General features: G+C 43.6%; 2 protein-coding genes across 3 annotated transcripts in view; one reads left to right on the top strand and one right to left on the bottom strand.

The window, feature by feature from the left end:
• Nucleotides 1-1,720: 1,720 nt before the first annotated feature.
• LOC128331477 (retinol dehydrogenase 7-like) lies at nt 1,721-24,299 on the bottom strand. 2 transcript variants are annotated; one of them, XM_053264960.1, is made up of 5 exons: nt 24,194-24,299; nt 8,355-8,672; nt 6,866-7,124; nt 4,989-5,152; nt 1,721-2,457 (listed from the first exon to the last, which is right to left on the bottom strand). In XM_053264960.1, the coding sequence occupies exons 1-5, from the start codon at nt 24,252-24,254 to the stop codon at nt 2,207-2,209; spliced, it is 1,053 nt and encodes a 350-aa protein (XP_053120935.1). In that variant the 5' UTR covers nt 24,255-24,299; the 3' UTR covers nt 1,721-2,206. The 2 variants fall into 2 exon arrangements, with proteins under 2 accessions (XP_053120935.1, XP_053120928.1); XM_053264953.1 differs by lacking the exon at nt 24,194-24,299 and having other exon boundaries at nt 8,355-8,892.
• The window catches only part of ABCB11 (ATP binding cassette subfamily B member 11), a 159,875-nt gene continuing 143,175 nt past the window's right edge, over nt 9,079-25,778 (top strand). Inside the window, exon 1 of the mRNA XM_053264897.1 lies at nt 9,079-9,196. The gene's annotated coding sequence lies outside the window, so the exon portion shown is untranslated. The remainder of the gene's footprint in view (nt 9,197-25,778) is intronic.

Raw genomic sequence — 25,778 nt, 5'->3', positions numbered from 1 at the left:
CGAAATGCACAAGCCTACTACTGAATGAGGTACAAGGAAAAGCCCTCCTACCCAGATGACACGTCACTGCCTGAGCCTCCAAACTTGGTTTTTATTCACACACAAACAGAAAACAGGAGAGCACACAGCTCCTGAACTAGGATAGGGCACTTCTACCATTTTAATCATCATGGGGACTACCTTATACAGCTTTCCAGACCACCAGTCAGTTGCAGACAAGTGGCATATCACCTGAGAAGTAGAAATCTGCTGCCATTTCCCATCCCCTGGCTTTTCAAGGCTTCTTCTAACAGTAACCTCTGGGCCATATAAGAATATGTCATCCCTCTGAGGTCTCTTCATTTCCCATGCCATCAGCATCTTGGGATGGCTTTGAATGCAATAAGGCTTTTTAAGAGTGGGGAAGCGAAGTCATGTTGCCTCTTTTTTGCATTTTTTGTGTAATGTATAAAGGGGTTGATACATCAGCAGCAGCTGTGGGAACAGGTCCTGCATGTCACTATGGGGGTTTGTGAGTGTGTGTGTGTGTGCACACATACACAAATTCTCCTTTCACACATTAAACTGGAAGTAGAGAGAGAGAAGATATGACTCATGTACTCTTCCTTTCCCTCTTGTTCTCAAGTAATTATTTGTAAATTATAAGGAATTTGCTTACAAAAGGTGATTTGGGCACATTCCCTGAGATGTATAATTTCTCTTGCTCCTGTGCAACTGTCTGTGAGAACAAATGGATTCTTGGATGCATCTTAGAACATCTATTTGCCTGTAAGACCTCAAGAACATCCCCCGCCCATTTGGCTGATTAGTGGATCAATATGCCCTTTCTAGTTGGAGACAAAGGGAGAGAGTCCATCTCTCATGGCAACAATGCTCTTGCCCCACTTTTAAGATCATAGTTCAGTGATGATGAGCTGGCCCTAATGCAAGGACATCAACCTAGTCAGATTACAAACTATTTATTAATAGGAAGTTCAATACAGGTATCTTTACAAGCATGTAACTGATTTTCATATGCAGAATTCTGCTGGGTATTGCTTTGTGAGGGAAATCTTTTTGTCTTGGGCTGCTGTATTGATCAGTTCCTTTTGTGTGTGTGAACTTAACTGAGCAGTTATTAATGATTAAGCAGCAAACCCTAAGCAAACAAAACCTTTATTCTTTATGTTTTCAAGACCACTGTGCACTTGAGATCAGATACAGACCAAAAGTTATCCAGGCAGGAAAGAGTATGGAAAATTCAGCATTACAACCTCTTAGACAGGCTTCAGCTTGTGTTAGATCTTAGACCCAGTGCCTGTTTTCAGTGCCAGGGCTTAACTCTGGAGCATGAAGATGAAGGAAGAAGTGTCCTTGAGCAAGAGCAGAATGCATTTTTCTCAGCATTGAATAACTGCACTTTCATTTACTTATCTCTGCATCTGCTTTTTCACCTCAAAACAGCTTATAATAAAAGTGATAACTAAAGCATCATCACACAGAGTTCATAATATCACATCAAATTACATGTGTTACATATGATCCTCGTAAAAACAGCTTATGGCACCTTAAAGACTAACTGATTTACTGCAGCATAAGCTTCTGTGAACTAGAGCCTACTTCATCAGTTGCATGAAAAGTTATCCTCACTTGGTGCGTGTATATATGATTGAGAGTGGGGGCGGGGAGTAAAGAGTCAGGTCAAAAGGCCATGAAAGGCAAAAAATACAGTCTGTGACACTTCCATGGAAAGCTCAAATTTAATGTATTTTTAAAAATATGTACAGCCTGCCCCTACAGTGCACTGCTACTTGAGGCAGCTCACAAACTTAAAAGAAATATAAAAATAATATAAAATCAATACATTGATAGAAATTAACTAAAACAAGATCCAGATCAAATTTAAAAGGTATTTAAATGTATACAAGAGCAGCACCGCGTCCATTCACAAACTCTGTAAATGGATGCTAACACAATCTTTGTCAGTTTGCCATGCTAATGTAACACTTGTAATGGGAGACAAACCTTGGTCTCATCTAATCAGCAAGTTTGACTCTATATGTTTAGGATTCAGTTGAGACCAGGGTTCTCTCTCCCATTATAGACCTAGCATAGCAAAGCTAGGGAAATGTTATGATAGCGGTTTCAGAGGAAAAATTACGTTAGCCGTACATAGGGTCCAAAGAGGCTAAGACATCACCATGCGAACAGCAATTTGCATCGGGTGTCAAACATCAATTTGAAATCTGGATGCTGGATTACTCCTGCCTGCTGGAACTGGAAAAAGCATTCTTAGCATCATATCAGACATAAACGTTGGGGCATAGGAGAGTGGTAGCCACAAGAGTTTTGCATCCCATCCAACTCCATAACGTGCCCTTGGATACTTTGCAGTCAAGGCATGCTCCATACATTTTGTGACCTTAAAGAGATGGGGATCACATAGCTTTTTCATTGATAATCTTTGCATCTTTAAATCTAATAGAAAGAAAACAGGTCATCAAACATAGTGAAATGTCAGATTTTAAAGCTAAAGGAAAATATATCAATATATTACTCTGCTAACTGTAGTCCCATAGCAGCAATACAAACACTTCTTTCCCATTAGTCAGGTCTGCTTTGTTTGCTGCTGATAAAATCCAGCAGCCATTATTCATGTAACAGCAGTCAAGTCTGAATAAAATAGACAATAAAACCCTATTACCTGAATCTAACATTTACAAACTATGTTTTCTTGAGCCATCTGTGTGCTTGTTGTACTAAACGTTTACAACAGAAGGGGTACCTTGCCTGTATTTATCCTTCGTAACATATTACAGTTTGGCTGGAAAGAGTGAATCTCTTTGACTGAATCAGGAAGACTGGGCCAGTTGACCTATTCGATATTTCCTGTCTCACAGTTCTATCACTCACAAGCCCTATTAATGCATTATGGAAAGCAGACTGGGGCTTCCATACCATGCAACGCCCCTCTGATGGAAGAAGGCACATGCTTGGGTTCCGTGTTATTCCAAACCGCTTCTGCACTGCTACCAAGCTCACAGAGTCTCCATGGCTCCTAAGAATCACTGGGAATAATGAGAGCAGTGCAAAGCAACTCCTAGGAGCCACGGAGGCTCTGCGAGTTTGGCAGCAGCGAGGACATGGTTTGGATTTACATGGAGCCAGCACATGCCCCTCACTCTTCCATTGGCGGGGTGCTATGTAGTACAGCACCCATAGAAGTATGCCAGGAAGCCCCACCGCCATGCCAACACACTCAGTGGCCTGACCACACTGTCCACAAGTATAGCATTTGCTTGAACGGCTATACTTTTGGAACTATGGGAGCAGCACTACCAAATGCAATGGTGTACAATGTCCACACTTACAGACTGCATGAATGGGGCTTAAGCATCTTTATTGATTGATTTGATTTGATTTGTATACCGCCCTTCCAAACTGGCTCAGGGCGGTTTGACATTCATTGCCTGCCTTTGCTGTTGTAATGCAGTGCACGTTGCTCTTCACCCAGATGTTTTGGATGTGACCTATATATGAGTTTTCAAATAATTTGTAAGGCTCTACACACAATCATTGTGCAGAGCCTAAAGGTGTTCAGTGGGGAGAGCGGCTTTGACCCACTCTCCCTGCGGACAATCACTTACCCTTCCTCGGGCAGGCGGATCGCCCACCCAGACGAGTGGTGGCTTGGCTCCATGCTCCCGCGCCTGGCTGCAGCTTGCCTGGCAGCTCCGGGGGTCTGGTGAAGGGAAGCATCGCTGTGCAGCACCCCACCCCACCCCCGGAGCCCCAGTAATGCACTGCGCAAGTGCACAGTGCATTGCTGGGACCCACCTCCCCTCCCCTCTCCTGAGTGTGACCGCTGTGGCTGCGAGCAGCCGTAGCTGACATACAATTGCAGAAATGGGGTTAACAGAGTGCTCACTCTGTGAACCTCATTAAATGGGGAGGGTATTTAGGTGGGCTTGGCACCGTGGAGCCACTGGGCTCACCCGTGAGCCCGGTGGTTCTCACAAGTGGGCAAAACCGGGCTTGGCTCCTTTAGCCCGGTTTTGCTCACTCGTGAGAATAGCCTCTTTGGCAATCTTCCTAGCTCCTGGCTAGGCAGAAAGTGACATGTTAATTTCCCATGGCCACTTTTTCTTTCTTTATGGTTATTTTTGTAATCATCCCTTGGTGAAATCCACTTAGAGTTTAATCTTTCGAAGCTGACCCGGCACTTACCCTCATGTCTTTTCATAGCCAAGCAAAGACATTTTTATTCTTCCAAGTCTTTGAATCATCTGATAGGACTGTGATGTGGTGAAACTTTATGCTTTTTGGATCCTCTTGGTTGCTGATGGTGGTGGTGTGCATGTTTGTGTGTGTGTGTGTGTGTGTGTGTGTGTGTGTGTAATATATATCGCTGTCTTTATTGTCTTATTTCTTTTGGGGAACTGCCCTGGTAATGTTGATTGAAGGGAGATAGACAGATGTATAAAATAAAGGGGCTGGCATGCTGCATGACATTCCATATGGAACATGGACATAGCTGTACAAGTGTGCTCTTGCACAAACATGGGAAATTGCACAAATGCACCTGCATAATCGGCAGCCACTGGAAAGAATGGCAGTCAACTGCGCGACTGCACTGGCGCAATTTCCCGTGTTTGCACAAGAGCGCTCTTGCGTAACTGTGAGAGGCTTCCATTACAAGGCAGACCAAATGTGCAACATGTCAGCCAGTAAAAGTATACTCTAGAAATCGTTTAGCCCAGGATTACTTGATCAAGGGCAATTTAACAAGTGGTGTTTGTGGCGGCGGGGCGTGGTTTAAAGGCGTAACATTTGAATCAAAAACTGAGTTGCTCTTTTAAATATGGACAAGGATCTGAAAAAGACTATTTCACAAAACAAGTTTTGTGCAGATCTGACTAAAGGAAATGCTTGCAAAAATCAGCATGTAGTTGGAGAAAGGTTCCTGGGTGAGTCTATCCTAAAATTGTATGTTAGCTGTTTGCACTTACATTCCACAAAGTATTTATCCCCATATGAATCTCTGACTTCAGGCATCAGTTGGTTCCAAAGTCTTAAGAGGTCTATTTCAATGACCTCCAAATTAGTTACTCCTGTCTTAAAGAATCCTGGCTCGATAATGCTCACCTTTACTCCAAAATGATGCATATCTCGCCTAGAAGAAAAATAGAACCGTTTTAAGTTTAATCAGTTTAATCAGTTGGGGTGGGGTTTTTTTTTGTCAATGCAAGTAATTTGATGACCTTTAAGTATTTTAAGAACTACCCAGAGCAAAGGTTTGCTGTTAAGAACACAAAGGTCTAGAAATCAGTGTTTTGTCACAGCCCATTTTGCTGATTTCTATTGTAAGAAATAAATTGCTGGGAAAAGAATGTACAGTCTAGTAAGGATAAATTAAAAGAGCCCACTAGATAAAAGTCAATGCCAATTTACATATTTAGGGAAAGTCTGAGGTTGAATTCTTGGCATCTCCAGGTTGGGATGGGAAAGATTTGTGTCTGAAAACCTTGGAGAGCTGCTGACAGTCAGTGTAGACAATACTGAGCTAGATGGACGAATTAGGGGTGTGTGAGCTGGCTCGATTCAAGCTGGGCTCAATGTCAAACCGGCTTGGCTTGACAGGTTTGGAGTCAAACTGGACCATCCTTGGTTTGGTTCTCTAAGTCTAGAAAGGAACTTTCCTTAAGTCTAGAGGGGGCAGGAAGGGAGTCAGTTACTACTTACAAGTTTCATTTTTTGCAGAAGCGGTGGGGAGGGTGACTCCCCCCACTCCTGCCAGCTTCCTGCAGAGTAGCCCAGGCCAGCGGCTGCCCAGGCCAGGCTTCTGCACACACATGGTGCCATTTTAGTGACATCTGCACATGGCAGAGGTCATTTGCATGACTGGGTCTGGTCCGACCAGAATGAAAACCGAACTGGCCTTGCTAGTTTTGTGCACATCTCTAGGACCAATGGTCTGACTCAGTATAAGGCAGCTCCCTATGTTCCACATGATATAATCCTCTTGGGGCTATTCCAGTTCAGAACACATGATTGCAAAATCTTTGTCTATGAAAATATAAGGGTGGGTGAGCAGTTCTAGTCTGGTTCTTTTCTTCCCACATAAAAGTTTTTAGGCATGCATCTCACAGGGATCCACCCAGACAAGCCTGGAGGCTTGGCTTCCCACCAAAATTGGGAAGGAGCCTGTCACTGGGCACTTACTCAAGTGTTTCTGCACATCTAAAATGCAAGATGGCTCCCACCCATAGAGATTATCCAGGAAGCAATTTAAATGCTCCTTTCTTTGCCCCATTCATGGAGCCTCTTCTCATGACCGGTGAGAAGGGCTCCAGAACAGGCTGCGGGGAAGGCAGGTTAGACGTACGTTGCCTGTGGATGACCACTCGTCCTGTGCTGGGCACGCTCCCTGCACGCCCAGACGATTCTCCACGTACCCAGCCAGTGGGGAGGGTCGGGGCAGCCGCGGCTGGCAGCCGATTTTAAAAAATGGAGTTAAGGGAGCGCTTGCTCCCTTAACCTCATTTTAAAGGATGGCTGTTTAGGCGGGTTTGATGCTGTGGTGCCGCCGGGATTGGGCTGATCCCAGCGGTACATGCACACATTCAAAACCGGGCTAGGCTCTCTTAGCCCGGTTTTGCATGCATGTGTGAACAGCCTCATCCTGTGGTTCTGAGGGATCCATTGCTACAGGAATCATGCCATTTGCTTTATAAATGCTTGTGTGATTACAAAGCACTGTGGCTAGACTCACATTGTTCCATATGATCCAAAACTAGCGTTACACTTTGGATCAGTTCAAGCTGAGCAGCAGACATTCGCAGGTGTGGTCATAGGGACATTGTTTTAATATTATATACAGACTCACCGCAAACTGTCCGAGAAGGCCTCCACTCCCCACTTTGACACACAATATCCACCACCTATAAATGCCAGCCGACCCAGAACACTGGACACATTGACAATTCTTCCTTTCGACTTTTTCAGAAGTGGAAGGAGCTTCAAGGTAATCTCAATTAGTCCCATTAGATTGACATCCAGAGTTTTGTGGAATTCTTCTATCTGCAGCCAATCAGTGGGAGCCATGGGCATAGATCTTCCAGCATTATTTACCAAGCCATACAGTCCTATAAGTATTTTAGACATAAAAATTGTCAGGAAGTAGAAAGGGTTACCAGTGAATTGGTACTGTGGGGATATCCTGTCCTGCACTCAGAATGTCACAACATATGTTCTATGACTGTAGAAAGAGTTATTTGTGCAAAAGAATGCATTATCTTACACCAACAGAATACTATTAATTTACTATTTTACACATTTATACCTCCCTTTATTGATTTAAGGATTTTTATGCCACATTTTGGCCCTCAAGGGCCCTTAAATTTATTTATGCAAGGAGGCTTACAGAAATAAAATATTAATATTAATGAAATTTGCAATCAGTTAATACAGAGCAACATAAAAATCCTGCTTAGTCTAATTTCTAATTTAAGAGCCAGTGATAATAAAATAAATTGCAAAATGTCTTATGGAACAGAAACTTTTTCGGATCCTATTTAAAAAAACAGAAAGAAAAGAGGGCTCAGAGGATTTCTCTGCTGAGATAATTCAAAACTGCAGTGCCACCAGTAAAAAGATTCTGTCTTTGGGTCAGTTTAACAGATACCACCACCACCACCAAGAATATGTATATATACTGCTTTTCAACAAAAGTCCTCAAAGTGATTTACACAGGAAAAATAGAAATAAACAAACAAGATGGTTCTCCCAGTTCCAAAAGGGCTCACAGTCTAAAAAGAAATATAAGGTGACCAGCAACAGCACTGGATACCATCCAACTGGCTCCATTCACATGTGAGCACACATGTTCCACACCATGCCATCCCACAGGCTCATAATAACGGGGCGGGGGCGGCGTGACCCTCATGCAATTTCAATGCTACATAAAAGTAATTTTTACTACTACTGAAGTGGTACAGTCCCTTCTACCACCTAATTGTTGTGTGTTTGGGGTTTTTTTTTACATTTTATATCCTGCTCTTCCTCCAAGGAGCCCAGAGCGGTGTACTACATACTTAGGTTCCTCCTCACAACAACCCTGTGAAGTAGGTTCGGCTGAGAGAGAAGTGACTGGCCCAGAGTTACCCAGCAAGTATCATGGGTGAATGGGGATCTGAACTTGGGTCTCCCTGGTCCTAGTCCAGCACTCTAACCACTACACCAGGCCAATAATGCTTACCTTACTTTCGGAAGTGCTTTGGACCTAAAGCAGGAATTTCCTGTCTTTTGAAAACAAGGCCATGCTTTACAGGCAAATGTGTTGGGAAATGATTCGATGGCACAGGGATGCTACTTACCTACACCCTCAGTCTCTGCTCTCACAAACTCCACAGCCTTGTCAACACTGCAAGAGTCTGTTAAGTTGAGCACAACCGTTTTCAGTGACAGGGAAGTGGAGGCCTCTAGCTCCTGACTTCCCTCCTCCGAGAGACATGCAGCAATGACATGGAATCCTTCCTTGTCGAGGTGTTTAGCCAGGGCATTGCCAAAGCCACTATCGCATCCTGTTATGAAGATATACTTCCCCCTCAGGTCTTTCTCTCTCATGTTGTCTCTGAGGAACCAGCAAATGAAGAGCAAAAGCACGACAGCCAAAATTCCTATCTGGCCTCCACCTGAAAGCACAAGGGCAATAAAGAAAGAATAGCAGTGGTGCCCACACCCACCAAATGTGCCCACTATCTCCTTCAGTCTGGGAACTTGAACGAGCCTTTTGTTTCTCGCTTCAGCTTCATTTGGTCTTTCTGTAAATAAAACTGGCAGCTCGGGACTCTGGCACAACCTGAATAGCATCCATGAATAATAACGCTTTGGAACACATTTCTCCAGAGCTCCTTCTCAAGAGCTCTCCGCTGTTTTCAAGAGGCATCTGCTCTGCATTGGCCACTTCCTCTAGTCTGAAAAAATCCTTCAGCATGAAAAAGGGACTGAATTAGTGGCAGCAGAGCCCTTTATGGAGAACATTAATTAATATTCAAGGCAGTGAGGAAAGTAAGGGAGGGGAAAGAGGCAGAAGGAAGAAAGTGCAGTGGTTCTCAAGGGCTGTTAAGTGCAATCTTCTTTATGAGACCACCCAGAATGCTGCTCTGCTGTGGAACTGTATAAGCCCTCTGACAACAGCAAGCTTTGGGCCCTCACGGTGAGTGTGATGATCTCACTCCTATATATTGTGTATGTTGCTATTGACTGATGCCTTCCATCAGGGCTGATGTTAGTCTAAATGTCATCCCAGGGAGTTATTCACACATGGCTCCATGCTGCAGGTTAATTGTTGAGCGAAGCCACTTCAAATTACACTCGCAGCACTGAGGGAAGCAGCCCCTCCCCTCTGCTCTCGGGTTTGGTTTTGATGCAAGTTCACATGGCATGCTTCTATGTTTTCCTTCTAGCCAATGGGTGGGGGAAGATTACTAAAGAGCTACATCTGCATTTGTAAATAGAGTATCCTTCTTATCATGCTAATGATTCTACGTCAGTGACCCTCCCTATTTGCTCTGGCATGTTCAGAAAAAGTAGCTTGAAACTAGCATTTTTAAAACCCGGAAATAACTCGAGATAAGCTAGAATTCTCAAGACAAAGCCCGATTTGTGTGTGGAGTGGGCCCAAAGATCTTGAAGGGACTTTGGGGTAAGTTTAGCTGGTGTGTGAATGCACACATTCTCTCCCAAAGGAGATCCAGGGCAGAAGCCCTGTGTGTACAGCCTCCAGGCAATGAGCATCTTCTCTTCCATTAATTCTGCTTTTGAACACCTTATTTGTCATTGCATTTTAGCCTTTTTCAGAACGTTGATGCATAATATGTATTTGCATGATCTATCCTTGTCAAACAGGATGATAAATTTTCATGCCTGGATTTACTCATCCATATTTTATTTTATTTTATTTTATTTTATTTTATTTTATTTATTATTATTATTATTATTATTATTATTATTATTATTATTATTATTATTATTGTTATTATTATTATTATTATTATTATTAACATAATGCTTTCAAAAAATTTGCAATGCAGTTTAAATAGCAAAAAGAATGAGAAGATGATTACGCACATAAATACAAATATGTTTCTCTACTCTTATGGAAGCTTTTCAATTTTAAGAATAACAGAAATGCCTAGCACATCAAGTGATCCCCTGGGCTAATCCCATAAATCCAATCCTTCCTTCTGTATTCTGGTCTATTAGTAAGGCAGTCTAGATCTGGCACTCTGTACCCTCTATCTCTTTTTCACAAAGCTACCACTTCACCCAAGATGTGTCACAGCAAGTTACGCAACAGAAGTTCTATAGAAGGTGATGCAAATATGTCAAAGGTGTAGCAAAAGGAATTATTGTGCTTGGACTACATGCAGGGGACAGACAACCTACAGCCCTATCCTTCCTCACAATCCCGAAAGGACATCTAAGAAAACCTTTCTGGTGGCAGCCACCATGTGGCAAGCATAAACAGAAAGGGCATTGAGACAGGTATTCTTGGTTGATGCTTTACAGCTCCAAAAGTTTTTTTTTAAGATGTTCATCAAAGTGTAAACTGAGCACTCTCTGAGAGCAACAGGAGCCATTTGGACATTCTTTGAGAATGGTAAGAACATATTTCATGTTCATATGAGTGGTGGATCCACACATTGGCTGGCATAATGTGCAGCCCTCCCTTGCCAGAAGGAGGGCTCTGGAGGGTTGCAAGTGCTCAAGCATCCTCCAGTGTCCCTCTGGCTTCAGTGTCCCTGTGCTGTTAAAAGAGGATTTTGTAGCACATGTAGAGGGGTGATTCAGATGAATGTCGCTCTGACGCAATTAAAGGATGTCCTGACAGCACATCAGGACATCATTCAGTGATGATGTCAGGATGGGCACATTCCAGGTGCAACCTTATCCTGCTCACATGTTGGGGTTGGGACTTGGGATCATCTGAATCAGCCCAGGGTTGGACTGTGGTCCAAATAATGGCCAGCACATGGTCAATGTGACTCAAATGACATAGAAAGCTCCCGGAGAATCAGTAAGACAGTCTCCCTGTCTGTCTCCAGTTGATAATTGCCCCATCATTACAACCAATGCATTGAGGCTATTCACATGCGCATGCAAAACCGGGCTAAGGGAGCCCAGCCCAATTTTGCATGCGCATGTGAACCACTGGGATCGGGCTCAATTCTGGCGGCACAATGGCAGCAAACCCGCCTAAGGAGCCTCCCTTCTAAACAGGGTTAGGAGAGCAAGCACTCTCCTAACCCTGTTTGTTTGACCGTGTGTCAGCGGACGGAGCAACACGGGACGGCGCGTTCCGGCACCCCGATCTTCAGAGCTACCCGCAGGAGCCAATGCTTGTCTGAGTGGGAGATCCACCAAGGAAGGATGACTGCTCATGTGCACGGAGGTAAGCGCTTTTGGGCTTCCTCCCCGCAAACCGGGTAGCCCTTTCTCATTGGTTGTGAGAAAGGGCTCGTTTTCTGCCCCAATTCCAGGTTCCAAACCGGAGTGAAATGTACTCCGATACATGTTCTCATCCAAAAGAACCTAAAGTTGAACAGCCACCCACCCACTTTAAAACCTTGCTAAGGAATGGCAAAATCTAGAGTGGTCTGTAATTGTTTAGATAATGGAACTAAAAGCAGCTTCTTTGCCAGCAAGTTTACCAGGGCCTTCTTCGGGGAACTAGAGAGCACTTGCTCTCAGACATACACTACTGCCTTAAAACAATTCAGCCAGTCCTTCTTGGCTAGCTCTAATCAGTCCAGCTGGACAAGAGTATGAAGCACAGATGAGACCAGCAGTTAAAGTTGCTTTGATTTCTTGGATAGGCCTCTATACCTGTGGATGGGACAGAATAATGGTAGCTGACTTTCTTGGGGTGAGGGGAGTTGCTGGCAGTTTTCCAGCTGTGGAAAACATGGTATAATTTTCCAGCTCACAATTGACAGTTTGTAAAATGAAATTGAAATGTAAGAGATCTCTTTTTATTCTAATTAAATTCTTATTAAATCACATTTAAGCAGGGGTATACCTGGTGTTTCTTGGCTCTCCCTGCTCTGCTTTCCCCTTCTTCCTATATTACAACTCAGTTTCCAGTCTAGAAAGATTGTTTTAAGCTCTAACTCATCAGAGGCTAGCAAAATGCAAACAGCACCAGACAAGAAACAAGCTTCACTGAGGGGGTGAAGGTGGGGGGGGAAATGAGAGAGGGGCCTGATTCACACACTCCTTTGAATCTAGGTTTAATGTGGTCTACTAACATTGGCGTGATTATGTAACCTATGCCAAGACAGTAATCTCTGATTCATCTCGGGCAATAAACCACCTTGACGTGGGTTCACACAGTCATGCTAAAGTCAGTAGTGCACATTAAACCTAGATGCAATTGACTGTGAACCAGGCTAGAATACCAGCAAGGTGGTGAAGTAGGGGCTGAAGCTGCCTGAGTAGTGAGGAAGAACAGCACAGGGGGGAAAATTGGAAAGGACAGATAAAGCAGAGATATGTTTGTTTTTTAAATATTGATCCTAGTTAGATCTCTTCATTTCCCAATGGGAGGGGACAGCACTGACAAAAATGGTGGTTAGGCCCAGGCCTACCCTGGAAAAGTGTTGGGTGGGATCTGCCTACCTGGGGCTGCCCTGACTTTAACCACTGGGCAAGACACTGGACAGGCCAAACAAGCTTTTCTACATATTTAGGTTATTCTTCTTTGAGAAGCAGAGGCCTGAACACCTGAGAAGCAGAGGCCGTGAACACCCCTCACACAGGAACTGAATTCAAAAGGCCATCTGTGTCTTTATGGACGTAAATGATTTTATCATCAGCAAACTGCTTGGCAAACAGGTCACAGATATGGTGTATCTAGCCAGAAACCTTTTCTTGGGAATTGGGTTTATTGTCTTCTTAGCTTTAAACTGGACTACTCCTTCTCTTTCTTCCTTGTTAAGGCATACTATGGTGAAAAGTTAGCCAGAAGCCACAAGCCCATGAAGAAAATAGGAAAGATTAAAAACATATGCAAAGTTAATCATTCACTCTGTGTAGTTCAGATCTCCACTGTACTTGACTGTAGAGAAAGATTCTGGGGAGAGGCAGTGACATGACCTCAAGGCAGAAGACTGTGAGCAGCTATTCTCTTAGAGTTAAAGAGTAAATTTCTAAGAGTTTGCAGAGAATAATGAAAATGTGTGGGCAGTGTTTTCTGAAGTTCAAGATGCCTTACATCCAGGCTGGCATCCAGAAGCTTAGTGATAAATCATCTACACTCTTCTCTCTCATCACAAATCCATGGTCCACCGGCCATTTCACCCTATTACTATACTACAGAGGCACTGTTCTCCCGTCAAGCCACCTGCCTCTTCTCTTCTGCCCACTTTTCCAGTCAGTGCCACCCATTCAAAATACTGCAGGGCCTCGTCAGGGAAAAGGCATGTCAGGCCTTTTCACTGCAGGCAGCAGACTGGATAACATTGGATACTGGAGTTCCTTGTTGGTTGTAAATGAGGAACAAATGTTGTCAAATGAATGTTTTAAACTAATATAGGAATGACTCAGGAATCATTTATAGGCTTGAATTAGCAAGTGTGGACAAGGAGGCAAAAAAAGATTAGAACAGCCTTCAGCACACATGATGATGAAGGGGATGCACAAAAAACGCATTGTTTGGGACGTCCGTGGCTGGCCTGATGTCTTCCCGTTGTGTCTATCATTTGAGGAGGCTGTTCATCTGGGTGGCCCCTCTGCACATGCTCCAGATACTTCTTTGTGTGCCAAATATGCGGATAGGGGCCATTTGGATGAGCAAGCCCTCTCTACGATAGAGGGACGTGATAGGAAGGCATCGGAACATCCAGAGAGGATGTCCCAATGGGTGCCCTTTCAGCACATAATTCATAATTGTGTGTGCTGGGGGCTGTAGCATTGAAACGTGTGCTCAGACTGTTTCCTCACATTCCTAGCTGTTGAAACACAAGGGAGACAAAAGCAACAGCCACTGGGAGGAACGCTATAGTGGGATTAATATGGGATTAATATGCAGCGTTTTGCACTATGGACAGTTCTTTGCCCCCGCCCCCTCGCTACGGGGAGAGAAACAGGCAGGGAGAAATCTCAGTTTTCCCCTCCTTTCCTCCCCAGAGATCCCAAACCCCACACCTCCCTCCTCCTCTGCTTGCTTCCAATATAACTTGAGATTGTCAACACAGAAGTGGGGGGAGAGGGAGGAGATCAGAGGGATTATATTATTATTTATCATTATTATTATTCCACTGGGGTTCTTTTGTGCAGTCCCCCTTGTGTAGTCTGGCTACTTTGGCCAGAGACTCATACTAGTGCAGCTGAGCAGATTTCTGAATCCAACCCTTTCTCGTGCATGTTTACTGAAGAGGAAGCCCATTGAATGAAACCATTTACTTGCTTACTACAAGGCCAAGGGCAGGGAGAGAGAACAATCACTTACTTAAAAGGAAGCCTATTGAACTGAACCATGATTCATTTACTTCTGTGAAATCCCATAGCCCTCACTGGAGGAGCACTCCCCTCCACCTCCTCCCTCCTATTCATTCATTCATTCATTTCACTGGAGGCGTGCCAGTTCTTGTCTTTCCCCTTTCCTGGCTTGCCACAGGATTCCCTTTCGCTCCCTGCTCAATAAGCAATTCTCTTGTTCAGTCACTCCAAAGGATTTCCTCACGTACCCCAATCCCCCTCTTTAATAAATAAATAAATAAATAACCCAGTTATTGCTTGCACAAAACTGGAATGATGCAAGACAAGGTTGGATTTTTGTTTTGGAACAGCATTTCCCCCTGCTGAAGGATTTGCTCAAGGAAGCGGAGAAGTTACCAAAAAAAAAAATTCACGTCAACACCCACCCACCCCACAACTCCATTGGCCCAAATGAAGCAGGAGGAGGGGCGGATAAACATGTTTCAAGGAGAATATGGACAGTTCTGCCTTGAAAACATGTTGCCATGGACGGAAAATATGAATGGTCACCAGCCTACAATGAAGCATTGAATAACGCTTTACTCTTCGTTTTAAACTGTTGCAATATTCCATCATACTTCGCAATGCTTTACCCGTGGCAAATCTCTCAGTCTGGAAAATGCCCAGGTGCTGAAACAGTCTCATCAGTTTTCAAAGGGCTGCTTGAAAATCCCAGTTCCGAGCTCTTGAGCAAGCAGATTTCAAGGGGGAAGGGCATGTTCCACCATAGGGAATGGGGGTGATAAGAGAGAAGACCTGCTTATCCATAGCCACCAACAGAACTTTCATTGGTGGCAGGACACACAAGAGGGCCTCCCTCCCTAGTCAGTCTCATAGGGAAGCCAAAAACACACAGGAGACAACAGTCCTTCAGGTATGACCAGTGATCAGATAGATGCCTTAAGATCACAGTAACAATTGATATAAAGCAAAACACAGAGATCAGGACCTGCTCTTGCATACTTAGCCTATGTATCATATTCAATAGCAATAGCACTTACATTTATATACTGCTCTATAGCTGGAAGCTCTCTAAGCAGTTTACAATGATTTAGCATATTGCCCCCCAACATTCTGGGTATTCACCTACCTTAATATTTACTAAGCCATTCTCTGGACCATTTTACACCACTCACTCACGCGATGGTTTCTTTTGGATGGTTGTACTTACATTCTGCAGACGTGTCTCTCCAGCTCATTGTAAGATCAGAGCTATCAGGTGTCAGTTTATGCTGGTTTCAGAATGAAGAAGCTAGTTGGAATTTCAATTCATGAGGCTTATCTGTAGCATTGCACAGCAGTTTCAATGAAGACATCATTATACAGGCATTTACATGCACTGAATAGATCTCTGCGACTGTGTGTGTCTTAAAGCTGATGACCCCAGTTTACCTTCTCACTCAGGATTAATCTGATTTATATTCTAAATGCATGCCTGTCTTATTACCTGTGTTGCCAATGGGAGGATTGTCCATTTGAGTTAGAAGAACTTTTTTAAACTTTAAAATTGCTCTATGTGAAGACTGTCACCACACGAAGGACCACCTGAGTGCTGATCTGGGGTTTGGTGTTTGGTTTTTTTTGCAGGGGTTGGGGGCGGTCGTCTTTTTTGCAGACTTCATTTTGTGTGCTCCTAATAAGCTGTTCTATTATTATTATTTCTTGTTTACACAGTCAGGCAGGTGTTATTGACTGGTTTGTTTTATACAGACATCGAGTCCTTCCCAAGGACCTGGGATGCCAGAATTTTATTGTCAAAGTTGTTGCTGTTGTTATAGATATCGTCGCAGAATATAGGGTGTTCCCAGTAAAGCTGCTTTTTGTAATTGGCTGATGGTGATTTCTGTGGCCCCTATGGTGTTGAGGTGCTCTTCAAGGTCTTTTGGAACTGCACCCAGGGCACCAATTACCACTGGGATTACTTTGGTCTTTTTCTGCCACAGCTTTTCAATTTCAATTTGTAGAATTTGTACAATTGGTACAATTTGTAGAATTTGTACAATTTGTATTTTGTGATTTTTTCTATTTCTTTTTCTTCTATTCTGCTATCCCCTGGTATTGCTATGTCGGTTATTTTAACTTGTTTTTCTTTCTTCTCGACTACAGTTATATCTGGTGTATTGTGTGGCAGATGTTTGTCTGTTTGTACTCGGAAGTCCCATAATATTTTTACGTCTTCATTTTCTTCAACTTTTTCAATTTTATGGTCCCACCTTTTCGCAGATGTTCCAGTGTATCATCCCTGCTACCTTGTCATGCCTTTGTTTGTAATCAGTCTGTGCAATCTTTTTACAACAGCTGATTAGGTGGTCCACTGTTTCATCTGCTTCTTGACAAAGGCGGCACTTGCTGTTTGTTATGGATTTTTCGACTTTTGCTCTTGTTGCATTTGTTCTTAGTGCCTGTTCTTGTGCAGCCAGTATTAAACCCTCTGTTTCTTTCTTCAAGTTGCCATTCTTAAGCCATTGCCAGGTCTTGGTGATGTCTGATTTTCCACTTATATTGTGCAAATATTGACCATGCAGGGGCTTATTTCTCAATTTTTCTGCTCGGTTCTTGACTTGTTCTTTCTTGTAGGCCTGTTTTGTTTCATTGGTGTTGAATAGTTTCGCATTATTGACCATTTGAAGTGCATCTTCTTCACTGTCCTTGATATATTCTTCAAGGCCTCTTTTCTCCTCCTCTACTGTTTGATGGACTTGCAGCATTCCTCTTCCACCTGAGTTGCGAGGGAGGTATAGCCTATCGACATCACTGCGGGGGTGCAGAGCATGATGGATGGTCATGATTTTCCTGGTCTTACGATCTAGCATCTCTAGCTCTGCCTGGGTCCAGTCTATTATTCCTGCAGTGTATCTGATAACAGGTATAACCCAGGTGTTTATGGCTTGTATGGTGTTCCCGCCATTGAGTTTGGACTTGAGGATTTTTCTAACTCTCCTGATGTATTCACTTCCTGTTTTTCTTTTAACTTCAGCGTGTGCGATGTTATCAGCCTGGAGAATGCCCAAGTATTTGCAATGTTCTTTCTCTTCCAGGTTCTTGATGTTGCTTCCATTGGGCAGTTCTATTCCTTCTGTTTTTGTTATTTTCCCTCTGCTTATTATTAATGCAGCACACTTGTCTACTCCAAACTCCATTGCTATATCGCTGCTGAATATACGGACAGTGTTTAGCAGTGATTCGATTTCTGACTGGGACTTTCCATACAACTTCAGATTGTCCATGTACAGCAGATGGTTGATTTTACTTGATGTTTTAGATGTTTGGTATCCGAGGCCTGTTTTGTTTAGTATTTGTGAAAGTGGGGTCATGGCGATTACAAACAACAGAGGGGATAGTGAGTCCCCTTGGAAAATGCCTCTTCTAATGCTAACCTGTCCAAGTGTTTCGCCATTGATTGTTAACTGTGTACTCCACATGCTCATTGCTTTTTTAAAATAAATATCTGAATGTTTTTGCTGACACCAGTTGTTTCTAAACATTTTAGTATCCATGTGTGAGGCAATGAATCAAAGGCTTTCTTGTAGTCAATCCATGCAACACTTAGATTGGTTTTTCTTCTCTTACAATTTTCTAAAATCATTTTGTCAATCAGCAGCTGGTCTTTTGTGCCTCTGGTGTTCGGGCAATTTCCTTTCTGTTCAACTGGAAGCTGTTTGTTAGTTAATAAGTGTTGCATCACTTCATCTGCTATTATTCCAGTTAATAATTTGAACATGGTTGGCAGGCATGTTATCGGTCTATAATTACTTGGAACTGCACCTTTTGCTGGGTCTTTCATGATGAGATGAGTTTTCCCAGTTGTTAGCCATTGTTCAATATCACCTCCTTGCAAATGTGATTGAACTGTTTTGATAGTTGTTTATGAAGGCTTGTTAGGTGTTTAAGCCAAAAGCCATGCAGTTCATCGTTGCCTGGAGCAGTCCAATTTTTAATTTTCTTTGCTCTTTCACTTATTAATTCTGGTGTTATTATTAGATCTTGCATTTGTTGGTTACATTTTTTTTGACCTCTTTCATCCAGCCTGCTTTTTTATTATAATCTATTGGATTGTCCCATAATTTCCCCCAGAATTGCACTGTTCCTTCTTTATTTGGTGTTTCTAGGTTTCTTGCAGTTTCTCCTTCTATGCTTTGGTAGAAACGTCTCTGATTCGACTGGAATTTGAGATTCTGCCTGTGTTGTGTAGTTCTGGCTTCATATCTGTTAATCTTCTTTGACACTGCTGTTATTTGCTACTTTATTATTTCCAGGACTTCTCTAATTTTCCTTGAATCTAGGTGGTATTTTTGGATCAGATACTGTTTGGTGTTTTCATTCTTCAGCTTCTTGTCTTTCATATCTTTCAATTTACTAGCATCTGCTCTAAGCCTGGAGATTTTATTTTCTAATCTAATCTTCCATTTAGGTGATGTACTACTTTCTTTTTTTACAGGTCCATTGATCTTATATCCGAGCTCTTGTGTTGTTATTGTTGCTGCACTGTACATTAGTTGGTTTGTTTCTTGCAAATTATCGGTTGTTATTTCTGCAAGTGCAGCATTGACATCTTTTAATACCTGAGCAAGTTGTTTTTTGGCAACTGTTTTTAGAGCTGGAAGTTGAACCCTGGTGGTTGTTTGGTTCATGTGCTCAGTTATTTTTTGCTTTAGTTCTTGTTGCTTTTCTGTTAAACGGCATCTGGGTTTTTGAGGTGAAGGCAAAGGGGCGGTTGCCTGGTTCTGATTTTGAAACAGTTCAGTAACAGTGGCATCCTCGATTTCCAACACCTCCTCCACCTGCGCCTGAGCAACGTCTTCAATTGGTGGTAATTCTTCTTCCATATCTTGAGCCTGTGTTGCTCTTTGCAGTTCTTCCAGCTCAACTCCTGTGAATACTTTATTTCTTATTATGTATCTTCTCTGGTCTGCTAGCCTTTGTTCTGTTATTTCTGTATCTGGATGCTTCTCTTTCCAAATTTGGTACATTCTTTTTAAATAACCTCTTCTAGTTGGACTAGACTTGTAATAGCAGATCATTATTTTCCTTGTTGGCATTTTTCGTATATTTTTTTCGGTCAAGTGACGTTTCTTCCAGTAACTTTGCTGTCTTCAGCCCTGGTTGCTCAACTGAAGATCCTGAGTCCTGTTGCCCACTTGCCACCAGATGTCCAGGGACTCCAGCACCTGGCGCGGTCCTTGTTGACCCGGGCGACGACCGATCCGGTATAGATTTATTAAAGTTACGTCTCACCATATTGTTGATGGGAGAGGCACTCTTTGTCTGGCTCCTCTGGTGAGACCTGTCCAGTATGGTTGGACCTCTGGAATAGCTCTCACCTTCCTCAGAGCACGCAAGCCCCACAACCACGCCAAGGTAGTGCCTCACTATTGCCTCATTATTATTATTACATTTATATCCCGCTCTTCCTCCAAGGAGCCCAGAGCAGTGTACTACATACTTGAGTTTCTTTTTCACAAAAACCCTTTGAAGTAGGTTAGGCTGAGAGAGAAGTGACTGGCCCAGAGTCACCCAGCTAGTTTCATGGCTGAATGGAAATTTGAACTCAGGTCTCCCTGGTGCTAGTCCAGCACTCTAACCACTACACCACGTTGGCTCTCACTATCCTTCTGTGATGCATATGTGGATAAACGCTGATAAGATATATCTGTAACACATCACATTCTAATAATAATAATCAATGCTCATGTTCAATGCTCATGTTCCCTCCCTGGCATCTCTAAGATAGGGCTGAGAGAGTTTCCTGCCTACAACCTTGGAGAAGCTGCTGACAGTCTGTGAAGACAATATTGAGGTAGATAGACCAATCAGGGGTGTAGCAAGGTTGTTATGGGCACAGAGACAATATTTTAAAATGGGCCCCTCACTGATATACACACACAAACACATACTTATATAGTGCACTCACACTGACATCCCCATTATGAATACGGTGAATATCTAGTTCACATTGAAACTAGTTCACAGGGGCGGATCCAGCAGGAAATTACAGGAGGTGCAACAAGAATTCCCCCCTCCCCCCATATACATATTGGGGCTTGGATTTTCTCTCTCTTGCAATTGTACTATGCCAGCGGGTGTCAAACTAAAATTTGGTGGGGGGCCAGATTAGATTCTGATGCACCTCTGGTGATCCACACATAGCCTTGCACCCACCTCACACCACCTATCTTCCTCCTCCTCCTCCTCTCTGCTCTTTCTCTCATTCCTTTTCTCCACCCTCCCCCTTAAATTAGCTGAATTCACTACTTTTTACACTAAAATACACTCAGGGAAAGATTGGTTTTTTTATTTTTAGAAGAAATTCGGAACGTACCAGCTAATACCAGCTTTTGCATGGAAAATACCACACTTCCTCTCTCCCTTACAAAGGTGTTGCTAGGTACCTAAAAGATCCAGGGCTTGGGCCCACAGCCTCCCCACATTTTGATAATGAAACCCTTTCATGCTCTCTTAAAGGTATTCAACACTCTCCTCCCCATTAGCTTGCTTCACAGCTAAAAATGAATCTCCTTTTTCTCCTGCATCAGATTTCTCCGGTATCCTATGCACACAGCTGAGAACCAGTGTGGTGTAGTGATTAGAGTGTCAAGACTAGGATTGGGGGACTTGTGTCCCCGTTCAGTCATGAAACTCACTGATCCGGGTCCTCAAGATCAGTGAGACCCGGTTGGGGGCACTGAGCGGGGAGAGCGGGCTAAGCCCGCTCTCACCACACATGAGCATGACGGGAGCCCTGGACGACCGGATCGGCCACCCACACAATTGCCGGCTCCGTGATGGAGCCGGCGGGGGCTGGGAGGAACGGGGGCCAATTGGCCCCTGGAAGCACCAGCATGCCCTGTGTGAGGACGCAGGGCATGCTGATGAGACCCCCAGAGCCGGGAGGCAGCTTTTTGCCTCCCCTCCGGGTGTCACCTTGTGAGTAGCCATGGCACAGAGCTGCGCCACAGCTATTCACGTTAAAAAAAAAACGGGTTTGCGGAGCGCTCGCTCCACAAACCCAGTTTTAGGGGCAGGTTACTTAGGCGAGTTAACCACCTGGGAGCCACCAGTCTCGCCTGCAAGCCCAGTGGCTCCCACGATCAGGCAAAATCGGGCTAGGCTCTCCTAGCCCGATTTTGCCTGATCGTGAGAATAGCCCCACTGTGCAACTTTAGCTGAGACACTTTCTCTCTCCCCTCCAAACCTGCCTCACAAGATTGTTGTGAGGATAAAAGTGGGGAGGAAGAAATGTACACTATCCTGACCTCTTTGGAGGAAGAACAGGATGTGTGTCATATATATATGAATGACTTTTAGCCACATGGACTCCAATCCTAAGCATGTACTCAGAAGCATATTCAAATAGCATTTTTACACCAATCACAGCAGCATGCAATTCAGTTTGATCTTTTATTTAGTACATTTCATTTAAGCAAGAAAATCATATGAAAAAAAAATCATATGCAACTATCAATCAATCAATCAATCAATCAATCAAACAATCAATCAATTTATTATTGCGGCCATAGGCCATACAGAAAACATACAAAAAATAAAGAAAATTAAAAACTTAAAAACAGAATATACCAGCAGTAGTATGGTACATAATAATGAACAATAGCTCCTAAAATTTGGATCTTAAAATGAGCCCCTGGTGGCGCAGTGGTAAAACTGCTGCCCTGTAACCAGAAGGTTACAAGTTCGATCCTGACCAGGGGCTCAAGGTTGACTCAGCCTTCCATCCTTCTGAGGTCGGTAAAATGAGTACCCAGAATGTTGGGGGCAATATGCTAAATCATTGTAAACCGCTTAGAGAGCTTTGGCTATAAAGCGGTATATAAATGTAAGTGCTATTGCTATTGCTATTGCTAGATCTTAATCTAATAGCAACATAGAAGAATTTTGCCACCACCTTGGTAATCTCATTGTCTTGATCTTCCAGACAGAAATTCAAATAAAAGGGGTCAGCTCTTCCTGGGAAATGCTCCAAAAGAGGAAATATAAGCATGGTGTAGTGGTTAGAGTGCTGGACTAGGACCAGGGAGACCCGAGTTCAAATCCTCATTCAGCCATGATACTAGCTGGGTGACTCTGGGCCAGTCACTTCTCTCTCAGCCTAACCTACTTCACAGGGTTGTTGTGAAAGAGAAACTCAAGTATGTAGTACACCGCCCTGGGCTCCTTGGAGGAAGAGCGGGATATAAATGTAATTATAATAACAACAACAACAACTATAGCATATGTCTATATACTACAGCATATATACAATGTATAGTTTGTCTATACACTACAGAAAGAAAAACCACCATTTTGATTTCAAATAGGACAACAGAATGTCATATATAGAGTTACCCCAATTTTGCATAATTTAAAGACAACCAATCATTTCATGTGCAATTTAAAAATGAGTTTCTTGTGAACTGATCTGCAAAGCCTTATTTTGAAGCAAGTGCACACAGTACAAAAATAGACTTTTGGTGGGGGAGCATGCTACAAGCACAAAGCAAAATAAAATAAAATAATAATGTTTAAAAGGGGAAACATGTTAAGAGAACCATTTTCTCATATTTTGCTATTTAAGTGATTGTGAGAACTCTTTTGCCAAAAAAGCAGCATATAAATATTTTCAATAAGGGCAAGGGGAGAGAAAGCAACACACACAGAGACCAGATTAGAGCTTTAAGCAGTGTATCTTCAGGAATAAAAAGGGACAAAAACAAAAACTTCCATTTTGTCAGAGCATTCCCCCTCCCAATTCTTTTCAAAGTTTTTAATACTTTTACACTAATTTCCTCACAACAAGGTATACTGTTGGAATGGGGAGGGTTTGTGCAAGTTTGCACTAGAATAGTTTTGGCATACAGTGGTCCCTCGACTTACGAACTTAATCCGTTCCGAATGCATACTCGTAGGTCGAAAAGTTCGTAAGTCGAAAAGCGGTTTCCCATAGGAATGCATTGGAAACGGATTAATTCGTTCCGGAGCGAAAGAGGGGGGGGGCTTTACTCACCCCTTCCATGAAAGTAAGGCACTGTACTGTACTGTATTCCTTGTAGTAATCGGGCGGCAGGGTGCCGCCCACTTCAATCTCCCTCGGCGCGGGCTCCCGCTTCTCGTAGCCATAATCGGGGCGGCAGGATCGCTCCCAGTCCCTGCCGCCCCCTTCAAGCTCAGTCCCCCTTGGCTGGCGGCCGCCCCCTGAAGCTCCCCAGAGGTCCCCCGCCGCCCCCTTGTTTCCAAATCTAGCCCCATTTAAGAGGACGGCAGGAGAACTCCCTGCCGTCCCCTTCCCCCTTGCTGGCTGGGCTGCAACTGGCTTCTAGGAAGCCTTTCGCGCGCCTGCGCAAAAGGCTTCCTAGAAGCCAGTTGCAGCCCAGCCGGCAAGGCAAGCGGACGGCAGGGAGTTCACCCGCCGCTCGCTCGCTAAAGTTCCTTAACTTTAAGTCGAGGGACCACTGTACTTTGAAAATGCTTTGTTTTTTAAAAAGCTTAAGAATTCTCTCTCACACACACACACAGGGTATTAATGGGACTTCTCTCACATGTACAACACACACATGGTTCATGGGTGTCTGTGTGTGTGAGGGGGGAGCGAGCAACATGGTAGCTTGACCAAGGGGGACAAATCACACACAAACCAAACAAACAGCAAAGGATTGGTTTTTACAAAATGTCTTCTTCTTACTTTCATTCTTGGAGGAAGACCAACAAGCCAACAGCCAGCTTCCAGGGCTCCGCAGTTCCATACAAATTCCAAGCAGTGGAGTACCACAAGACGTCAAGAGAACCAATAGGGCTGGGAGAAAAGTTAACCCTTCCTTGACTCTCTGCTACTGCCGAAGTGCCTATCTCCATGAGCAGGGGCGTAGCAAGGTTGGAGTGGGCCCAGAGACAAGATTTTAAAATGGCCCCCCTCTCACTGAAGCTCAGCTCATGAAGTAAAGAAATCTTAAATGAGGCTAAATAGTGGTAACAAAAAGCATAGTAAAATCTCTCCCCCCTCCCCCATGTGCCATAATAGAACATCATCCTAAATTATTTGTAAAAAGGTTTTGTAAATTGTGGACGATGCAAGTCATTTAATGGTGCTAGAGAAAGACATGCTGTTCTGGTAGCTCCAGGTCTTAACACTCACATCAGTTTTGAATACAACTGAAGGAAGCCCGGGCAGGTGTGCGGCTGGGGTAGTCAATCATGTGACTTGCCTCCGGGGGCCCACCAAGGCAGTGGTCCCCCAGACAACTGCCTCCCCTTGCCCTATTATAGTTACACCCCTGTCCATGAGACTCAATATTAATTAATAGGGGGTGCAAAATGGGCGAGTGGGGAGTCATGTGACGTGCCTCTGGGGGGCCCTTGAGGCAGTGGGACCCAGAGACAATTGTCTCCCCTTGTCTAATGCTAGTGACGCCCCTGACACCAATGGTCTGACTCAGTATATGGCAGCTTCCTATGTTCCTATGTGACAGCAGAAGACAGCTTAGAATTCTTGTTCCTCATACACTGGTCATCACATTGAAGGACCAAATAAATTATCTCAGGTGCAAGATAAACCAGTAATGTTAGGCTTTTCTAGTCCTCCTGGGCCACCCCTCTAACTCCAAACTTCAAGATGGAACAGATTATTTTTGTTTCTCTCTTTTCTTTCTCTCCCTCCCAGATTTTTCTGCTGCTACCTTCTTCATGCAGCTAAGTCAGGAGGATTCCCAGGAGGCTGCTAACACATACTTGCCGAGTGGCAGCCATTTTAGATTTCTTTCAACAAGCACACTGAGCATGACTTTCAGGGTTTTTTCCTTTCATCACGATGATCAGTAGCAAAGCAAAGAAAACAAACATTTGAAAAAGAAAAGAAAATGGTTCCAGCAGCACTGGTGTGCTGTACTCCACGTAAGGTCGGTGTGCAACTCAATAGTGGGTCACAGTTCAGCAGCTGAAAATCAAAGATGTAAACAATCCACCTTTTAAAAACAACAACATGAAAATGGGAACTCCGATGCACATGCAAACTTTCCCTGCCCACAGTGACTCTGAATGCCATTTCTTTGCACAGATCATCATTCTCTATTGAAATGAATAAGCTTTTGCTCAGTGGAGATCTGTTTGCTTCGGCCCATGGAACTTCTGATCAGAGTGGAAAAAGTCTCCTATGAAACAAGTTTTTCTATTGAGTATGTTAGGTTCTAAAGTGGTTTGTGTGTGTACCAGGTTTTTTGCAACCCTACTGTTGCTTGAGAAATGTCCTGACTAATCAAGACATCCTCCAAAAT

Source organism: Hemicordylus capensis, chromosome 1, assembly GCF_027244095.1.
Source record: "Hemicordylus capensis ecotype Gifberg chromosome 1, rHemCap1.1.pri, whole genome shotgun sequence".
NCBI lineage: Eukaryota > Metazoa > Chordata > Lepidosauria > Squamata > Cordylidae > Hemicordylus > Hemicordylus capensis.
The sequence above is the reverse complement of the archived record's forward strand: the minus strand, read 5'-3'. Positions and strand labels throughout refer to the sequence as shown.

What these genes read in the sequence shown, in the direction of transcription:
- LOC128331477 (XM_053264953.1), bottom strand. Translation starts at nt 8,850, where the DNA reads ATGCTATTCAGGTTGTGCCAGAGTCCCGAGCTGCCAGTTTTATTTACA. An exon ending in AGCAGAGACTGAGGGTGTAG is followed by an intron (nt 7,125 to 8,354) that starts GTAAGTAGCATC and finishes AAATACTTATAG; the next exon opens with GACTGTATGGCTTGGTAAAT. An exon ending in GCCTTCTCGGACAGTTTGCG is followed by an intron (nt 5,153 to 6,865) that starts GTGAGTCTGTAT and finishes TTTTTCTTCTAG; the next exon opens with GCGAGATATGCATCATTTTG.